We start from the raw sequence: 21,457 nt of genomic DNA, 5'->3' as shown, positions 1-21,457 counted from the left end.
CCTCCACTATCTCCCGTAGTTTGCTCAAATTCATGTCCATTGAGTCGGTGATGCTATCTAACCATATCATCTTCTGCCTCCGTCTTCTACTTTTGCCTTCAGTCTTTCCCAGCATCAAGGTCTTTTCCAGTGAGTCAGCTCTTCATATCAGGTGGCCAAAGTATTGAAGCTTCAGCTTCAGCATCACTTCTTCCAATGAATAGTCAAGGTTGAGTTCCTTTAAGATTAACTGGTTTGATCTCCTTGCAGTCCAAGAGATTGTGAAGAATCTTCTCTAGCACCACAATTCGAAAGCATCAATTCTTCAGTGCTCAGCCTTCTTTATGGTCCATCTCTCACATCTGTACATGACCACTGGAAAAACCATAGCTTTGACTATACAGACCTTTGTCAGTAAAGTGATATCTCTGATTTTTAATGCACTGTCTACGTTTGTTATAGCTTTCCTTCCAAAGAGCAAGCATCTTTTAATTTCATGGCTGCAGTCACTGTCCATAGTGATTTTAGAGCCCAAGAAAATACAATCTGTCACTGCTTCTACTTTTTTCCCTTCCATTTGCCATGAAGTGATGGGATTGAATGCCATGATCATATTTTTTTGAATGTTGAGTTTCAAGCCAGCTTTTCACTCTCCTCTTTGCTTTCTGCTATAAGGGTTGTATCATCTGCATATTTGAGGTTATTGATATTTCTCCTGGCAATCTTGATTCCAGCTTGTGCTTTGTCCAGCCTGGCATTTCGCATGATGTAGTCTGCATATAAGTTAAATAAGCAGGGTGACAATATAGAGCCTTGACGTGCTCCTTTCCCAATTTTGAACCAGTCCATTGTTCCATGTTCAGTTCTAACCATTGCTTCTTGATCTGCGTACAGGTTTCTTAGGAGGCAGGTCAGGTGATCTGGTATTCCCATCTCTTTAAGAATTTTCCAGTTTGTTGTGATCCACACAGTCAAAGACTTTAGTGTAGTCAATGAAGCAGATCAGAAGTAGATGTTTTTCTGGAATTCTCTTGCTTTCTCTATGATCTGATGAATGTTGACAATTTGATCTCTGATTCCTATTCCTCTGCCTTTTCTAAACCCAGCTTGTACATCTGGAAGTTCTCAGTTCATGTACTGCTGAAGCCTAGCTTGAAAGATTTTGAGCATAACTTTACTAGCATGTGAAACGAACACAACTGTACTATAGTTTGAACATTCTTTGGCTTTGCCTTTCTTTGGAATTGGAAAGAAAACTGACCATTTCCAGTCTGGTGGCTACTGCTGAGTTTTCCAAATTTGCTGGCATATTGAGTGCAGCACTTAAACAGCATCATCTTTTAGGATTTGAAATAGCTCAGCTGGTACTCCATCACCTTCACTAGCTTTGTTCGTAGTGATGCTTCCTAAGGCCCACTTGATTTCGCACTCTAGGATGTCTGGCTCTAGGTGAATGATCACACCATCATGGTTATTGAGTCATTAACATCTTTTTTGTACAGTTTTTTTGTGTGTATATTCTTGCCACTTCTTTTTTATTTATTTTTTAATTGAAGGATAAATGCTTTACAGAATTTTGTTGTTTTCTGTCAAACATCAACATAAAAAAAAAAACACATCAACACGAATGAGCCATAGGTATACATATGTCCCTTCCCTCTTGAACCTCCCTCCCGTCTCTCTCCCCATCCCACCCCTCTAGGTTGATACAGAGCCTCTGTTTGAGTTCACTGAGACACACAGCAAATTCCTGTTGGCTATCTGTTTTACATATGGTAATGTAAGTTTCCATATTATTCTCTCCATACATTTCACCTTCTCCACCCCTCTCCCCGTGTCTATAAGTCTGTTCTCTATGTCTGTTTCTCCACTGCTGCCTTGCAAATAAACTCGTCAGCACCATCTTTCTAGATTCCATATATATACTTTAGTATATGATATTTATCTTTCTCTTTCTGACTTACTTCACTCTGTATAATAGGCTTTAGGTTTATCCTCTTCATTAGAATGGACTAAAATGCATTCCTTTTTATGGCTGAGTAATATTCCATTGTGTATATGTACTACAACTTCTCTATCCATTCATCTGTTGATGGACATCTAGGTTGCTTCCATGTTCTCACTATTGTAAATAGTGCTGCAGTGAACATTGGGGTACATGTGTCTTTTTCAGTTTTGGTTTCCTCAGGGTATATGCCTAGGAGTGGGATTGCTGTTGCCACCTGTTCTTAATCTCTTCTGTTTCTTTTAGATCCTTATCCATTTATTGTGCCTATCCTTGCATGAAATGTTCCCTTGGTATCTCCAATTTTCTGGAAGAGATCTCTAGTTTTTCCCATTCTGTTGTTTTCCTCTATTTCTTTACATTGTTCATTTAAGAAGGCCTTCTTGTCTCTCCTTGCTAGTCTCTGAAAGTCTGCATTCAGTTGGATATATCTTTCCCTTTCTCCATTGACTTTCGTTCCCCTTCTTTCCTCAGCTATTTCTAAAGCCTCCTCAGACAACCACTGTGCCTTCTTGCATTTCTTTTTCTTTGGGGTGGTTTTGGTCACTGCCTTCTGTACAGTGTTATAGTTTTTCAGGCATTCTGTCTACCAGATCTAATCCCTCGAATCTATTCTTCACCTCCACTGTATAATCATAAGGGATTTGATTTAGGTCTTATTTGAATAGCCTAGTGGTTTTCCCTACTTTCTTCAATTGAAGCCTGAATTTTGCAATAATGAGCTCATGATTTGAGCCACAGTCAGCTCCAGGTCTTGTTTTTACTGACTGTATAGAGCTTCTCCATCTTCGGCTACAAAGAATATGATCAGTCTGATATCAGTATTGACCATTTGGTGATGTCCATTTGTAGAATCATCTCTTTTGTTGTTGGAAAAGAGTGTTTGCTATGACCAGTGTGTTCTCTTGACAAAACTCTGTTAGCTTTTGCCCTGCTTCATTTTGTACTCCAAAGCCAAACTTACCTGTTACTCCAGGTAGTTCTTGACTTTCTACTTTTGCATTCTAATTCCCATGATGAAAAGGACATCTCTTTTTGGTGTTAGTTCTAGAAAGTCTTGTAGGTCTTCATAGAACCAGTCAACTTCAGCTTCTTTGGCATCAGTGGTTAGGGTATAGACTTGGATTACTGTGATATTGAATGGTTTGCCTTGGATATGAACTGAGATCGTTCTGTCATTTTTGAGATTGCACCTAAGTACTACATTTCAGATTTTCTTGTTTACTGTGAGGGCTACTCCATTTTTTTTCTAAGGTATTCTTGCCCATAGTAGTAGACATAATGGTCAGTTCCATTCAGTTCATTACAGTCGCTCAGTTGTGTCTGACTCTTTGTAACCCCATAGACTGCAGCATGCCAGGCCTCCCTGTCCATCACCAACTCCTGGAGTTTCCTCAAACTCATTTCCATTGAGTCAGTAATGCCATCCAACTATTTCATCCTCTGTCATGCCCTTTTTCTCCTGCCTTCAATCTTTCCCAGCATCAGGGTCTTTTCCAATGAGTCAACTCTTCCCATCAGGTGGCCAAAGTATTGGAGTTTCAGCTTCAGCATCAGTCCTTCCAATGAATACCCAGGACTGATCTCCTTTAGGATGGACTGGTTGGATCTCCTTGCAGCCCAAGGGACTCTCAAGAGTCTTCTCCAACACCACAATTCAAAAGCATCAACTCTTCGGTGCTCATCTTTCTTTATAGTCCAACTCTCACATCCATACATGTCACCTGAATTAAATTTGCCTATTCCCATCCATTTTAGTTCACTGATTCCTAAGATGTCGATATTCATTCTTGCCATCTCCTACTTGACCACATCCAATTTACCTTGATTCATGGACCTAACATTCCAGGTTCTTATGCAATATTGTTCTTTACAGCATCAGAGTTTACTTTCACCACCAGATACATCCACAACTGAGCATTGTTTCTGCTTTGGCCCAACCACTTCATTCTTTCTGGAGCTATTAGTAATTGCCCTCCACTCTTCCCCAGTAGCATATTGGACATCTTCTGACATAGGGTGGGTCTCATCTTGAGGTGTCATATCTTTTTACCTTTTCATACTGTTCATGGGCTTCTTGTGGCAAGAATACTGGAGTGGTTCGCCATCTCCTTCTCCAGTGCACCACAATTTGTCAGAACTCTTGACTATGACCTGTCCATCTTAGGTGGCCCTATAAGGCATGGCTTATAGCTTCATTGAGTTAGGCAAGCCCCTTTGCCACGACAAGGCTGATTCATGAAGGGGAAGATAAATCGACATAGCTGAAGTATGAGTGCCTGATTAGCTTCATGGTGCTGTCTGTGATTAATATCCAGCCCAGAGCTATGACTAGAAAAGCAGTTATACCTGCTTCTTTCCCAGGGGACCCATCCCTTGGGAAAGGAGAACTTGTAGGAAATGGCCTGAAGCCATCTGAAAGTGACTTACAGTTAGCCTGACGTATGAGGATATCAGGCTGTTGGGGGAGGGGACCTTTCCCCCTCTACCCTCTTGAGTTCTTGTGACTGGACTAATAATAAAATTGATGCAAGACAGATAAACAGGAGAAAAAGAAAAAATTGTACAAATGGAGGTCTCTTAGAAATGGAACCTAAAAAGTGGAGAAAGTAGGTAGGTTTTGTACTTTTTAGACACAGAAGCAATAAATATATGAGGAATTAACAGGACAAAGAAACTTAGACTTTGAGTGCTTAATTAGTGAAGAATCTAAATGAAATTTGAGCTTGGGTAATAAGTGAAAGAAGTCACAAAATGTGTTTATATAGGCTTCTCTGCCCAGATGCCGTGTCTGTAGTGATAAGGATGTCCTTCCACCTCCATATGCTGAGAGTGTACCTTTCACGTGAGAGGTTTATTTCCTGCTTTTAGGGAGACTGGGTGGAGTGTGTGTCAAAGTGGCCCTCTTACATCAGCTCAATCTTAAGTAATTTTAATTCAAAATAATCAGTATGCCATTGAGACATACTTTGGGGTAGCCTGCCCTGGACCCCACCCATGGAAATAGAACCATTGCAAGTCTTGGAAGGGCCTCGATAGCAGATCATCTTCCCATTCAAAAACTTTTGCTTAACTTTGCTCAATCTATTTCCACAAATAAAATGCTGAATCTCTTGTTAGTGAGATGTGTTTTACAATTTGAAATTCTACTACCAAGTTGTATCATGAAAATATCTGGCTATGATATAGGTAACAAGTTAAATCTTACCATGTAATGAGTTTTCTTATTTAAAGATAAGGTTTTTAAGGCTGTTCTCAGATTTATCAGCTTCAATTGCATTGTAATTATTCTCATTTCAGATCACCCCTATTTTGTTGGTGTCCAGTTCCATCCCGAGTTTTCTTCTAGGCCCATGAAGCCTTCCCCTCCATACCTGGGGCTGTTACTTGCGGCAACTGGGAATTTGAATGCCTACCTCCTACAGGGATGCAAGCTGTCTTCAAGGTAACCAACCAGCTTACTGTGTCCTTAGCAGTGACTCAAGATACAATTATCAACATTGTAGGCTTCTCATAAAATTTAATATCGTTGTAGGATTTATTTTTTAAAGTGGAGAGTCATTTTTTCCCCTCTTAATAAGCATACATTTTTCTCTGAATGAAAGTGATTTAATCACATCTACAAGAGTAATATGTCAGTTTTCCAAATCATGCTGATGCTGAGTATTATTTTATAGATATTTGTCATTTTGGTAGGTGAAAAAAAGGGATTTTCTTTTGTTGACTTTCTGAGTAATACATGTACATGAATATTTTATATGTTTATTGGCTTTCTTGTTTTATTAATACCCTGTTCATATCCTTTGCCCTAATTTTCCTTTTGCTATTACCCTTTTTCTTGATGATTAGTAAGCTCTTTATGTATAAAGGACATTAATCCTTTGTTTGATTACACATACTTTTTCAGAGTGGTTTTGTTTTTAAGTTGTTAATGGTTTTCAGTAGTTTTTGCTAGGTTTATCTTAGTTTTTATTTTCACTAAAGAACTTTAAATAAAGACTTTATGTAGTCCTTATTTATGTTTTTTTTTAACGTGGTCAGATCTTTTACTTTGGTGGATTGTGTCTTTAGTATCATGCCTAAATTCTTTCCCTGTCAAAAGATGATTATATAGTTACCCGTTTGTTTTCCACTAGCACTTTTATAGTTTCAGAGGAAAAAATTTTAAAGTATAGTTGATTTACAGTGTTGTGCTAATTTCTGCTGTACAGCTAAGTGACTCAGTTTTTTATATATATATTCTTTTTAAAATATTCTTTTCCATTATGGTTTGTCCCAGGAAATTGGATATAGTTCCCTGTGCTATACATTAGGCCCTTGTTGTTTATCTACTCTAAATGTAATATTTTGTGTCTACTAATCCCAAACTCCCAGTCTATCCCTCTCCCTTCCCTCCTCATCCTTGGCAACCATAAGTCTATTCTCTGTGTCTGTGAGTCTGTTTCTGTTTTGGAGATAGGTTCATTTGTGAAGATTTTAGATTTTAGATTCTACATAGAAGTGGTATCATATTGTATTTGTGCTTCTCTTTCTGACTTACTTCACTTAGTATGATAATCTCTAGGTCTGCTGCAATCTCCATGTTGCTGCAAATGGCATTAATTCATTCTTTTTTATGACTGAGTAGTATTCCATTGTATGTATGTACAACATCTTCTTTATCCATTCATCTGTCTATGGACATTTAGGTTGTATCCATATCTTGGCTATTGGGAACAATGCTGCTATGAACATTGGTGTGCAGGTATCTTTTTGAATTATAGTTTTGCCCAGTTGTATGCCCAGGAGTGGGACTGCTGGATCATATGGTAGTTCTATTCTTAGTTTTCTGAGGAACCTCCATACTGTTCTCCATAGTGGCTGTACCAATTTACATTTCCACCAACAGTATAGGAGGGTTCCCTTTCCCCCATACCCTCTCTAACATTTGTTGTTTGTAGACTTTTTAATGATGGCTATTCTGACTGGTATGAGGTGATACCTCATTGTAGTTTTGACTTGCATTTCTCTAATAATGAGTGATATTGAGCATCATTTCATGTACCTGTTGACCATCTGTAGGTCTTGTTTGGAGAAATGTCTATCAAGGTCTTCTGCCCATTTTTCAGTTGGGTTTTGTTGTTGTTGTTGCATGAGCTGTTTGTATATTTTGGAAATTAAGCCTGTGTCTTTCACATCATTTGCAAATATTTTCTCCCATTCTGTAGCTTGTCTTTTCTTTCTTTTTGTAAAATAATTTCCTTTGCTGTGCAAAAGCTTGTAAGTTTGATTAGGTCCCATTTATTTATTTTTGTTTTTATTTCTATTGCCTTGGGAGACTGATATAGTTTCAGTTTTATAGTTTCAATATGTAATATACATGGACTTTATTTTTGGTGTGGTATGTGAGGTAGGGATCTCCATCCCCTTGACACCACTCCACCCTCACCAATTAAGTAATTTAGATTTGTTTCAGGGATTTCTGTTTTGTTCCACTGGTGATTTCATCTCTTTTTTCTGAATCCTTACCACCCTTTTTATTGTCATAGCATTATTGTAAGTTGAGCCCTTATTTACCCTACTCTTACCATTATTTAATATTTTTAAAAATGTGTTTACCTCTTCTTCTGGAGGACCTGTACAATGATTTTTAAAGTCTAATTTGAATTTAAAAATCCCTTTGGAATTTTCATTAAAATTCATTAAAATTTAATTTTCACTAAATTTCATTAAAAGTTCTTTACATTTAAATACTAGTTTGGTGAGAATTTACATCTTTACTTCGTCTCATCTAAGAATATTGTATGTAATAACTTTAAAAGTGAAAGGAACTGGCCAGAATCATGTGCTTAGGTAGGGGTTACTCCCACAATAACCGGATATATCTTGTTTAGAAGTTACCATTGTGGACCCTCATTGTAGCAAATGAGTCTTGTGATACTGCGTTTGAGGACTGCCAGGACTGTGGAAAATTCTTAAAGAGATAGGAATACCAGACCATCTTACCTGTCTCCTGAGAAACCTGTATGCAGGTCAAGAAGCAACAGTTAGAACTGGACATGGAACAACAGACTGGTTCAAAATTGGGAAAGGTGTATGTCAGGTCTCTACATTGTCAACCTGCTTATTTAACTTATATGCAGAGTACATCATGCAAAATGCTGGGCTAGATGAATCCCAAGCTGGAATCAAGATGGCCAGGAGAAATATCAATAACCTTAAATATGCAGATGACACCACCCTTACTGTAGAAAGTGAAGAGGAACTAAAGAGCCTTTTGAAGAACGTGAAAGAGAAGAGTGGAAAAGCTAGCTTAAAACTCAATATTCAGAAAACTAAGATCATGGCATTCAATCCCATCACTTCATGGCAAATAGACAGGGAAAAATGGAAACAGTGACAGACTTTATTTTCTTGGGCTCCAAAATCACCACGGATGGTGACTGAAGCCATATGCATGGCTTAAAAGATGGTTGCTCCTTGGAAGAAAAGCTACGACAAACCTAGACAGCATATTAAAAAGCAGAGACTTCACTTTTCCAACAAAGGTCCATATAGTCAAAGCTACGGTTTTTCTAGTAGTCATGTATGGATGTGAGAGTTGGATCATAAAGAAGGCTGAGCGCTGAAGAATTGATGCTTTCGAATTGTAGTGCTAGAGAACTCTTGAGAGTTCCTTGGACAGCAAGGAAGTAGCCAGTCAACCCTAAAGGAACTGAATCCTGAATATTCATTGGAAGGACTGATGCTGAAGTTGAAGCTGAACCTCCAATGCTTTGGCCACCTGATGTGAAGAGCCGATTCATTGGGAAAGACCTGGATGCTGGGAAAGATTGAGTGCAGGAGGAGAAGGAGGTGACAAGGAATGAGATGGTTGGATGATATCATCAACTCAATGGACATGAGTTTGAGCAAACTCCAGAAGATAGTGATAGTGCAGTCCGTGGGATTGCAAAGAATCAGACACAACTTAGCGACTGAACAAAGGATTGTGGCATGTGTGTCTGTGTGTACTTTGTTACATGAGCCTGCTCCTTTGCAGTATTACCTGCTAGGAGAGACTCACAGTTCCCTAGAATTTCCTTTAACTGTGTGTTCAGATGGGAACAGTTTTACATATTTTGCACGTTGGACCTGTTAATGAATTAATGATCACTCCCTGCTCTCTTGAACCAGTGCAGTGGTTTTCACACCATGCCCTGTGGAGCTGGAATCCAGGTTGCTCTGAGGAATGGACTGGGGTGGGTGGTTTCAGGCGCTTCCCTGCTTCAGTGAAGCATCAGCTCCACTTGTCCTGGTGCCCATGGCTTGGTTCTGCATGAGGCTGTATATGAAGATGAGTTTCCTGTGCTGTGACTCTGCACAGCTCACACAGCAGATTGGATATTCCAGTGTGGTCCCTGTTGCATGTATGCTGTGACCCTTCCCTGCCACTCTGTTTTCTCCATTGTTTCAGGTGCTCACATGTGAAAGGAGGATGACAGTGGAACAAGTTAGATGACTGGGAGAAATAACATGTGCATAATTGTTCTCATATAACTATATGGTTATTTGCAAGTATCAACTAATATATAAATGACATCTGGTTTGTGTGGCTTGCCCACCTGTGTACTGGCTGGCCTGTCAATTCCCACCTCGGGGCTGGTAGTCTCTGAGTAAAGTTCACTGGTAGTTTCTAAGAAAAGTGACTGCTTGCTAGCAACTCCTGAGCAAGACACAGTGTGTCTCTTAACAAGACTCTGATGCTGAGACTGGAATCACAGCTGACTAGTAGGCTTCCACAGTGATCAGAGAATTCCTGTATATCAGCCACCAATTGGTGCATTCCTTAAGAGAAGCCAGCATCTTATTTATCTTCATCTCTCTGGCTCCCCAGTATGCAGTGGTTGTTTACTACCCACTACAGTACTAAATGTAGGGGAGGATATATCCCCTACTATACTAAATATACGCCAGGAGGATATAGTCTCGTCTAATCTTGACACCTTGCAGGGGGCCTTCTGACTAAGAATGGTACCCATGATTTAATCCAGTGGCAGACACTAGAATTCCAGAGGAACCTTGCACTTCAGCTTCTCCCTGCCCAGATCCATGGTGTTAGTGAGCATTGAAAAACAAGTAACTGCTTTGGTAGCCAGGCTCTAATGTGAGCTGAGTTGGGACTGTATTTCTGTCAAACAAGATTACTGTCTGTAATCAATCCTAAACAAATGTGACAAAAAATTTGAACACTAGAATAATGGCTTCCTTTCCCAGAAATTGGCTGATATTATTTAAATGTATGGCATATGTGCCATCGATGTCTTGAAAAACCCACAATGTAAAAATCCTTGGCTTTGAGCAAATACACCTGGGCTCTAACTTTTGCTTTCTGCCTTGTGGAGAACCTTTATGTTTTACTGTGTTTATATTTTACTGCAGTAAGAATATTACTTTGGGATCTTGAGCTGGTGAGCTGAACTCTTAGCTACTCTGGTATCTTCTAGAATGGTAGCAGTTATGAAGACCAGGCCCACCTGGTTTTAGACTTGTGGGGGTCTGTTCAAGAGGCATAATGGTTTTAGAATATTATTTTTTTAGGTTTTTATAAGCTACTCAAAAGAACTTGCAAAATCAAACTAAATCTTGTTTGGAGGATTCTCTAAGACCACCCACACATTTAACGATTGATTAGGAGGAATCCGAATATAGTTGTACTCATGGCTAAAATTCATTTCAGTGACAGAATAAGCATACACAGCTTGCTCAGGCAGAGAAAGAGGTGTAAGTAGGGCTTGGAGAAATCTATCTGCAGCTTTCCTATGCTTTCTCCCTCCCGTGAGAGGTCACACAGAGCTCACCCTCCCTCCAGCAGTACAAATGCAGTGTGTGATGTTTACGCCCAGAGAAGCCCATTTGACACTCAGGCTTTAGAGTTTCTATAGAAGGCTGGTCACATGGGCATTCTCTGCCTAGCAACCACCCAAATTCCAGGCTCCCAGGAGGAAAGCAAGCGTTCACCACAATCACATTGCCTGTACAAACAGCCTAGGCCCCCAAAAATGACTTTATCAGTTAGTAATGGAGAAAACATTCTGAAAGCCAAGTTCCCCAGCAACAGGCCCTTCTAAAGATGTCAGCCTCAGGCCTATTGTGTTAACTCTTTTGCACAAGTCCAGGAAACAATTTTTAGAATAAAAAAATCCAATGGGAAATTATGGCCCATTAAATAAATCATTGTAATTATTTGCTGATATCTCTCTCCTGGTGTCTAAGTATAATTTGTCCCATGTTTAAACAGTAACCACAAATTTGCATGGTTTTGCTGGTGTATGATGTAATGGAATGAGACTGCTTCATGTAATTGTAATAAAAAATTGTAGATTTATATGAAATAGAAGATCCAAAGATTCTTATAATTGTGAGTTCTTCAATATGTAGAAACAAAGCACATGATTTATGTCCAGAATTCCATTTTTTTAAAAAATTGAAGTATAGTTGATTTACAGTGTTGTATTAGTTTTAGTTTCTGGTGTATAGCAAAATGGTTCAGTTTTATATATATCTTCTTTTCTATTATGGTTTATTAAAGGATATTGAATATAGTTCCTTGTGCTATACAGTAGGTCCTTACAGTTTCAGAATTACATTTTTAAGCAACTGGAAAGAGAAGAGGGATAAGAGTCTAAAGTCATAGGTTGTTTCTCAGCCTGTGTGTCTCGGGCTGCCCTACAAGGCCCTGAGGTGCAGTCACTCCACACTGAGGTCAGGAATGACTTCCAGTTTTTGTGATGCTGGCATTTATCATGCTCCTCTGTCAGGTCAGACTAAAACTCTCTTGCTTAGATAGTGCTTGTTCTATGTCGGAAAGCAAGAACCGAGATAGAGTTCAGTTCACAGAAATGCAGCTCTTTGGGAAAACATGTTTTCAAAATATAAAAGCAGAATCTTAAGACATGTGAGTAGCATTTTAGTCTAGGTTTTAGGATCTTAGATTCCATGTCTCCACCCAACACAATCTATCTCTTGTGCAGAGAAATCATCTATTTGAGTTGAAACGGAAGGCAGGCCAGTATAAATGGGAGGAAAGTTAACTCCGTGGCACACTGTATTTGCCTGATTGTTTCAGACCAAACTCAAGAGTTGAAACTACTTTATAATCAGAGGGTCTTACAGGAAGTACAGAGTTGCAGTCAGTGCTTTCTATTTCCTGATTCTTTGTATGCTCCTAGGATTGAGTCCCTTCTCTCCTGCAAGCTCAAGCTTCCCTCTTCACTTTTCTCTTTGAATCTCTGCAGTCAGGGAGCGAAGGCGCTCATTTCCTTCACCATTGTCTCTGGTCTGTGTCCTGTGACTACTGGGCTTTTCCGTTGAGGTGATATGCTGTCTTCAAGCCTGGGAAAACTTCGTTTTCTGTTGACTTCTACCTGAGGCATTCGAGAAAATTTGGAAAATAAGAAAAAAGATCCATAAACCTGTAAACCTAACTAGGTCACTGTCCTCGCTTTTGAGTCTTTCCTTCCAGTCTTTAGTTTATACTTGTATATGACTCCTTTCATGGTTGTAATCAGAATAGAGAGTGTGTGTGTGTATTTTTCCCAATTCTTTTTTTTTTCTCTTATTCTTTCAAGCCTATAGAAAAGATGAAGGAATAGTACAGTGAATACTTGTATACCTTTCACCTAGATTCATCAATTGTTGCCTTTTTACCACGTTTGCTTCTCTCTCTCTCACTGTATTAAACTTATTTCAGAAGCACTTATAAGTTGCAAACATCGTAGCACTTCACTCCTAAATACTTTATCATTCATTTCCTAAAATTGAAGACATTGTCTCACATAACTGCAGTATCATGATCACACCTAAGAAAATTAACATTAATTCCATGCATCATTTAATATCCAGTTCATATTAAAATTTCTCCATTTATCCCCAAATGTCTCTTTAGCTTTTTTTGAAATTAAAAAATTTAATCAGTGATGAATTTGAGGTTCATTTGGTTATGTTTCCTAGTTTCTTTTAATCTGGGTAATCACCCTCTCTTTTTCAGTTCTTCATAACAATGACTTTTAAAAAAAATTAATTTATTTTAATTGGAGGATAATTACTTTACAATATTGTGACTTTTAAAGTAAAGAAGCCAGGCCAGTTATAGCAATGACCAGAATTTGATTCATATTTTGTCTTGATTTGATTCAGGCTAGGCATTTTTGGAAGAATAGTTCATTGGGGCTGTTGTGGACTTCATAAGGACACATCAGGAGGCACGTGAGGCACATAATATTCCCTCTTTAGTCACACAGTGAATGGTGCTGAGTTTAACACCTGGTTAAGATAGTGACTGTCTGGAGGACTCTTTTGTAAAGAAACATTTTTCTCCATTTTAGTTTTTAAGATGCCATCTCCCACTGAAATGAACTAGGGCTCCTGGAAGAAATGGTTGGTTTCAAGTCTGGGACAAGAAGAGTACAGGATGAGGCCAGAAGGTGGACTTAAAGGAAAGAAGAGTTTAAAAACCAAGGGGAAGATTTTGTATAAGGTCAAAGAAGCTAGCTTGAAAGGATTCCTGCTGGCCTCATTTGGACAGTTTGAACATCAAAAACAGTAGTGACAAAATTGCATTATATGTTTTTAAAATTACATTACACATTATATGTTTTTAAAATTACATAATAATACTCAGGGGAAAAAAGCCCAATTTAAAAAATGTAGATGCCACCCCTGATGTAATAACTGAGTCAAATAAGGATCATAAGTGGATGCTAAAACCATTAGATGAAAGGTTTTGGAAAGTGGGATATTCATATGTTCTCAAAGTATCACCACAGTTTTTATTAATTACAGAAGCTTGTCTTTTGAACTGAACACCTCATACCCAGTTTTCCAAGTTGCATGATGCTCCTACTGTTGATGGCTGCACGCTTTAGCATCTACTCAATGCGCCACATGTGCTGGAGCTTACACCACCCCAGCCATGGTGCTGGGCACAAGAGAATCAAGGACTAGTCCAATAAGAACACATGCCCTGTCCTGGGGGTCTTAATGGGTAGCTTAATGCTTCTCTACATTCTGGGGCTGACGGATCACCTTCCAAGAAAGTGATGAAAGCTGTGGACCCACTTCCTGTAAAAGTGCACACACATAGCAATTGGAACATCATATCCCAGTATTCACACCCCAGAAACCTCCCATCCATCAATATTCTTCCAAGAGTCTTCTCAGATACAGACCCCCAGCTAAGATGGCTTTTATAAAAAGGAGATGGTAATAGTACCCACTTCACAAGGTAGTAACGAAGTGTGCATTTTTTTCTAAATGGAAAGCACTTAGCACAGTGCCTGGACTGTGGTAGGAAATTAAATGGGAATTATTATTGTGCTATTATTATTATTATTATTAATCTCTTGCCTCCTGCAAAGCCTCCTACCTGGTCTCCATGCCTCCAGCTTTCCTCTTCTCAATCCACCTTCTGCTGGCAATCTGGTGGAAGGCAATCTGTAGCCTGTTAGGATGCTGGTTCCCCAAATGGTTACTGATGATGACCATTAGAGGTAGGCGTGGCCTCTCCGCTGATTAGAGTGTACATTTATCCCTCTAAGGCGTCCTTATCCCACTTGGGGTGATTCTTTCTCTTTGACTAGGAGAGTAAGATACTCCTTTTCTCCTGTGTGAATCTAATGTGCATTTTCCAGCACTGTTTTAAACTTGGAATCATCTTGCTTTTTATTTTAACTTTTGGTCTGCATGGTTGATGTTGCCACAGACCATTCTTGCCGTATAAGGTGCAAATATTTCATTTTTGTGGGGATAGTGTGGACAAATAGAGCAGGTGCTATGGGGTTATTTTCTGGATATGCCACTTCCTGGGTAATTTTTTTCCAAGTCCCCACTCTTAAACCGCAGGATCCTCATTCTTTAGGGTTGCTGTGAAGAACAGTTGAGATGGTGCTTTGTAAACTTTCACCTGATATAAAAATACTATTTTTCTCCCTATGTTACATTTCAAGCAAAAGTGAACTGGAAAAGAAGATTCTTTTTTGCTTTCTTTTTCAACAGCTTTTTCAGACATCTTTAAAACAGCTCCCTTGCTTATTGTTAGATTCCAAAACCATACCTTGAGACTGTTTCTTGTAAAGTACTGCTGATAAGCACCATTTGAGTATGCCTTCCCTAAGGGATTAAATGTTGCTGAAAAGGTGCTCTTTATTGATCGTGATTCACTGTCTGCTGATGATGTGGTGTCAGCCAGGGATGGAGTTAATACTGATATAGACTACTGTGCTTTTAATGTCCTGCCAGGGTTGTGTTCTACCATTTACTATTCAATGCAAGACTCATTCAAAACATACTAAGTTATTCATTCCCTTGCTCTTATATTTTATGGCTTCCAGGGGCTCTTTGAGAAGGAAGTAAGTATAGTGATAACAACGCTTTGGGGAAAACTGTGTGCATGGCAACCTGTTTTAAAACATGCTTTCTCCACATGAAATGGGTTTTGATATAAAGTATTATAGGAATTTATGCATGCTGGGGATCTTAAGTATGCTATTAGAATTTTTTAATTCTAACTACCTCTTTCTGTTAATGGAAAAGAAATGGTTTAACAGCTGCCTCAGGGTAAAAAGAAGGTGGACTATGTGAGGCAGTACTTTACCGTTGCCCTGGTGCCCTGGAATATGTTTTCTTGTATTAGGAATTTATTAGGAACCAGGAGACTTTGACAAACAAACTTGACTATGACAAGCCTTTCGTTTGTCAAAGAACCACATGTAGACCATGGTGGTCAAGTCTTGTTGAGTTGAGCCAGTGTTGAAGGATGGCAAGTCCTGTGTGTTGCCGCTGGTGATTTTGATTTTGTCTTGGAAATAGTACAGTAAACAGCTTTTTAGAAAAGAATACTTCCATTATTTGGAGGGTGCATGCATGAGGGAGATTTGCTGTGATTTTGATTGTACATAGCCAGACCTTACAAAAACCTTTCTTAGAGAGTGACAAGGAGAACCATTGCATGGTGATTATAGTTTGTTTTTGTTAAAATCATTATTCATTTGTTTTAAATCAGTGCTATCCAATAGAACTTTTTTTGCAGTGGTGAAAATGTTCTATAATATGCACTGTCCTTATGATTATGTCAATTTTAATCTTAGCTCTATTTTAATTCTAGCATTGGCAAAGTTTTTATGTATTTGTGTGCTAAGTTGCTTCAGTCATGTCCAACTCTTTGTGACCCTATGGACTGTAGCCCGCCAGGCTCCTCTGTCCATGGGATTCTCCAGGCAAGAATACTGGAGTGGGTTGCCATGCCCTCCTCCAGGGGATCTTCCTGACTCAGGGATCGAACCCATGTCTCTTATGTCTCCTGCATTGCAAGCAGATTCTTTACCACTGAGCCACTGGGGAAGCCCTATATATATAGATATATGTATTGGTTTCTTTTACTCTTTTTTTTTTTTTTAATTTTTTTATTAGTTGGAGGCTAATTACTTCACAACATTTCAGTGGGTTTTGTCATACATTGATATGAATCAGCCATAGATTTACACTTATTCCCCATCCCGATCCCCCCTCCCATCTCCCTCTCCACCCGATTCCTCTGGGTCTTCCCAGTGCACCAGGCCGGAGCACTTGTCTCATGCATCCCACCTGGGCTGGTGATCTGTTTCACCATAGATAGTATACATGCTGTTCTTTTGAAACATCCCACCCTCACCTTCTCCCACAGAGTTCAAAAGTCTGTTCTGTATTTCTGTGTCTCTTTTTCTGTTTTGCATATAGGGTTATCGTTACCATCTTTCTAAATTCCATATATATGTGTTAGTATGCTGTAATGTTCTTTATCTTTCTGGCTTACTTCACTCTGTATAAGGGGCTCCAGTTTCGTGGTTTCTTATATTATACATAGAAGTGTAATATTTGAAACTAGGAATAAAGAATGCTCTTACCTTAAAAAGAAAATCTGCACTGTCCAGTATCATAGTCACCAACCACACATGCCTGTTGAGCACTTGAAGTATGGCTCAGTGTATATACATGAGGAATGGAATTTTAAATTTTATTTGGTTTTAGTTGATTTAAATTCAGATAGCTACTGTGGCTTGTGGCTACCATATTGGACAGTGCAGGTTTAAAACTGTCTGCTCCTCAAATGTAAGAAGACTCACATGAATAGTTCCATATTCTGTGGCCTTTCAAAAAATTTAACATGTAAGACTCTAATACCTAATAACTCTCCCCACTGAGAAGTGTGTGTGTGTGTGTGTGTGTGTACAGAGATTATTTAAAGAGATAGGTTAGTCTTAAGATAGAGCTGAGATGTCTCGAACTAAGTGAAAATATCCCCAGGGAAGTATATCTTATGACTTAAGTCTACTCTATGTGAAACAAAAAATGAACCCCTAACTCTTACGTGGCACAGATTTTATTGCACTTGCAGGAGCTGTTGCTGTTCTGCATGCAGAATTGTGTTTCTAGCACTTGTGTTTTGCTGGCACATGAATGCCATAAAATCAGCATGCTTAGCAGCACTGCCTATTTTGAGAATTCTGTTCTTGAGTGTTGTGGTTTATTTGGTTGTTCTATCTCTGTCTCTGAACACATGAAAAAATGAGTGAACCCAGTCATTTGCCTTGGAGCTTTCCTTTGTTAGGCTTACCCTGTGCCATTTTGATGCATTGGCAGAGTTTAGGGCTGATAGCCAGCAGACAGGAAACTAGAGCCATTAGGTTAGACCCACCCAAGTCCACTTGCTGAAATGGGGAGGGAATTACTCTTGGTACAGGAAAATCATGCACTTGGCAGTTTTCACTGCTTCTTTCTATTTCCATGACTTTTTGAGAGATATCATGTTATAAAACATATAACCCTCATAACCAGCAATGGCTTATATTTTTATGTAGTTTCAGAGTACCTTTGTGCAGTCTCTTTTGGCCCTCATAACATTTTGGTGAGGTGTTGTAGTTATCCTTAGTAATTTTTTCTGGACTCTCAAGGGGTCAAGTGACCAGTCTGAAGGTACGTAGCTAATAACTACTACAACCAAGAGAGCGAGGGGTAAGATGTGGGCCCACCCCTCTCTTTCCCGAGTTCAGCAGCAGGGAAGGAAGCTTGAACTACTAGAGAAAATGGAGTTCCTTTGGCTCTTTGGACCTTCTCAGTTGTGGTGTCAGGGTACACACCTTGTGGGCCCACTGTAGCACACAGCTGAGACTTGAACTTGTGGCCTGGGTTAGCATGACATGGGGATTCTGGCCCCACCTCAAACAAGCTGTGTGCCTGGTGAATCACTTGAACATCCTTGACCTTCATTTCTTCTCACATAGGAAGTTGAGTGCATCTTCCAGATCCCCTTTTGTTGCAGAGAACCAGAAGGGACTCTATGTTTGTATAGTGAGAGTGCATGGATAAGGATATATTAACTTTTCTGGGTTCTTGTTTTGAAAAAATATTCTTTGGTTATTATGTGTTTTCTTTATTGAAAACCCTTTGATAATAGTAAAAGTGGTTTTCCTGAATTAAAATCTAACTAGGAGATATTTTCTACTTGATTGTTTATCTAACAAATCTTGTCTTTTCTGCCATTCTTGAGCTTTATCTTTGTCTTCGCCATACTGTAGCCCCACCCTCCCCCTTTCCAGTATTTTGTCCAGAAGTCAGGGAGGAGAGTGAGGTTTTGTTGATTTTGTTTATGTATTTATTGATATTTACTCAATATGTTTATTGTAAATCTTTGTTTTCTAGCCTGTTAGCATAGGGTTTCTCCAATTGCTTCCTCTTCTCTCTTTTAAAAAAACTGAATTTTGAACTCTTACGGAATTCAGACTTCTGTTGCTATAAATCAGTAAAAACTTGGCCAAGACTAGGAGTAGCTCAGGCATAAAACACTTATGTCCTGGCAAAGCCATCTTCATAGATCAGTAGAGCTCTTGAGGGGTTGATCAGCTGGCTTGTTTACTTGGAACCAAGCAAGAGAAACCCCAAACTGAGCCTGTGACTCCAAGTCAAAGTACAATTGTAGGCCTATCTCATGGAGAAGCTTTATTTCTACAGAAACCCAAGATGGCAGCATCTATGTCAATAATCAGTCCTACTTTGAATGCTACATGTAACTCGACGTAGTTGGAGCAACACATAAAGTTTCTAATTTGAAAATAGCAAAATTGTACAAATTATTTCTCAAACCCTTGGACCTATGAGAATGCTTATTGAAATGGAAAACTTCCATGTTGTTGGCCTGTATTAGTGGTCTTCAGTACATTTCAGTCTAAATTGAAATGCTTTTATAAATTTTCTAAATAAAGTACTTCCAATTTAAAATAAAAGCAAGTGATCAGTTCCTCTGACAAAAGAAGGAGACCATTGGTTATGGTTGGATTAATATCTTCCTGGAGTGACTAAGTAGTATTAGAATATTCCTTAGTATTTTCTCTGAGTGGGAGTAATTGTGGAAAGTGTTTGGGATCATAAATAGAATAATTGTGCAAAATTTTTTACATTTTGCTGAATCAGTTCATCTTTTGCTCTAGTGACAGATACAGTGATGCCAGTGATGACAGCTTTTCAGAGCCAAGGTTAGCTGAGTTGGAAATCAGCTGAAACTGACCCATGACTTGGAATCACCAGGACAACCTGAGAGGGTGAGATGGAGCCTTGAAGTTCTTGTTTGTTTTGTAGACAAGCTGTCGTCTTGGTGCAGAAGGGAGCATCACAGGACTCATCTCACAGGATCCCGGGATGCTCCTGTTTGACTGGCATAGTGAGCAGAACAAACCTGACAGCTGATTGTGCTTCCGGTAATCTGGAACACCCCTGAGAAAGCTAGCAGTTAGGAATGTGCATGAGGCCAGGAGTAAACATATCTGAGTACCTATAAATGGGTAATGGAGGCTGTGGTGGTTAGAGTTGTAAGAGTATAGCTGAGGGGTCAGCAGACTTGTACTGGAAAGGGCCAGGCAGGAGCTGTTTTCAGCTTTTCAGGCCCTGCAGTGCATTGGAGATGGAGAACAGGCTTGGATGTCCACACATAAATAGGCAGGGCTATGTCCCTATAAAACTATTTCCAAACACAGTGTGTTGACCCGTGATCTAGGTTGCTCATGAAAAAGCAGACTTCCTTGAATCTGTAGAAAATAAAATAGTGTTTTCTTTCTTTGTAGGGAAGATGTCAGAGACTGGCTTGGCTTCCAAGGGCAGCTTATGTCCCTCACAGCTCCTGGAGGTTTTATTAGAGAAGGTAGCAGCCTGGATGGCTTTATTCCATTCACACTCACAGGCCGCTGCTGCTTGGAATCCCTAAGAGTAGGACAGGTCTTATATTGTTCCTGTTCTTTAGTAGTTCAGTTCAATTCAGTCGCTCAGTTGTGCCCGACTCTTAGTGACCCCATGGACTGCAGCACACCAGGCCTCCCTGTCCATCACCAACTCCCGGCACTTGCTCAAACTCATGTCCATCGAGTTGGTAATGCCATCCAACCATCTCATCCTCTGTTGTCTCTTTCTCCTCCCGCCTTCAATCTTTCCCGGCATTAAGGCCTTTTCCAATCAGTCAGTTCTTCGCATCAGGTGGCCAAAGTATTGGAGTTTCAGCTTCAGCATCAGTCCTTTTAATGAATATTCAGGACTGATTTCCTTTAGGATGGACTGGTTGGATCTCCTTGCAGTCCAAGGGACTCTCAAGAGTCTTCTCCAGCACCACAGCTCTTTAGTAGGGACAGCAGTTTTTGGAAAATTTGTACAGAGTCAGTCGCTCCAGTATGATTTCTCTTCTTATTTCACTTAGGGGCAGAACATTGCCGTTCACCAGGGAAGGCACATCCAGGTTTGTTTAGGTTTGCCTCAAACATGGAGCCTTTCAGAAGCAAACCAAAATGATGCAAAGATTAGTTGGAGATACTTTAAAGACTTACAGTATTCAACTTCTGATGTGGCTAATATGTATATTCTTTTTTTTTTAAGGCTCTGAAGTAACTGAAGCCAAGATGAAGGAACTATCTGATGAAATCACCACACTTGTAGAATCACTCTGTTCTCCACCAAACATGCGATGTCCAGCCTCAAGGGGAATTTAATAATACGTACTTCAATAAACCAGAATCAAAGGGGTGGTTTTCTTTTTCCTCTAGAGGCGACCTTTGGTTCTTGCAAATTTCTTCAGCCAATTAAACATTTCCCAACCGTCTTAGTGGACAGAAAGTGTTTTGGTGTTTTGTCTGGCATATGGTGATGTCCAGGTGGTAAGCAAGGATCCAGGTGACTGAGGCTTCTCCAGGCTATATGGGAAGGCTGGCAGGGCACAGACAATGACTAGTTTTGAGTCAAAAATGAGTCTTTCTGTTACCTGGAATTCAGCCACAGATTTACATGTGGCCCAAGCTTATTTCAATTTCTCACTGTTTATTTCTACTAAAAAGTGAAATGAAACAGATCCAAGACTAGGATTGGTAAGTAAGACCCTGGCCTCAGGCACTGAATTTAAGGGAACATAAAAAAATTCAGGAGTCAAGATCAGTAACACACACA

The 21,457-nt window shown here is 39.5% G+C and overlaps 1 protein-coding gene across 4 annotated transcripts in view; it reads left to right on the top strand.

Moving 5' to 3' along the window:
• CTPS2 (CTP synthase 2) overlaps window positions 1-21,124 on the top strand; it is a 110,027-nt gene extending 88,903 nt beyond the window's left edge. For 3 of the 4 annotated variants that reach the window (XM_043458479.1, XM_043458478.1, XM_043458480.1), the window contains exons 17-19: window positions 5,285-5,429; window positions 19,465-19,575; window positions 20,894-21,124. In XM_043458479.1, the coding sequence (XP_043314414.1) occupies window positions 5,285-5,429; window positions 19,465-19,534 (215 nt within the window). In that variant the 3' untranslated portion in view covers window positions 19,535-19,575; window positions 20,894-21,124. The remainder of the gene's footprint in view (window positions 1-5,284; window positions 5,430-19,464; window positions 19,576-20,893) is intronic. The other variant, XM_043458481.1, reaches the window with a different exon arrangement.
• Window positions 21,125-21,457: the final 333 nt, after the last annotated feature.

Source organism: Cervus canadensis, chromosome X (genome assembly GCF_019320065.1).
Source record: "Cervus canadensis isolate Bull #8, Minnesota chromosome X, ASM1932006v1, whole genome shotgun sequence".
Classification (NCBI taxonomy): domain Eukaryota; kingdom Metazoa; phylum Chordata; class Mammalia; order Artiodactyla; family Cervidae; genus Cervus; species Cervus canadensis.
The sequence above is the reverse complement of the archived record's forward strand: the minus strand, read 5'-3'. Positions and strand labels throughout refer to the sequence as shown.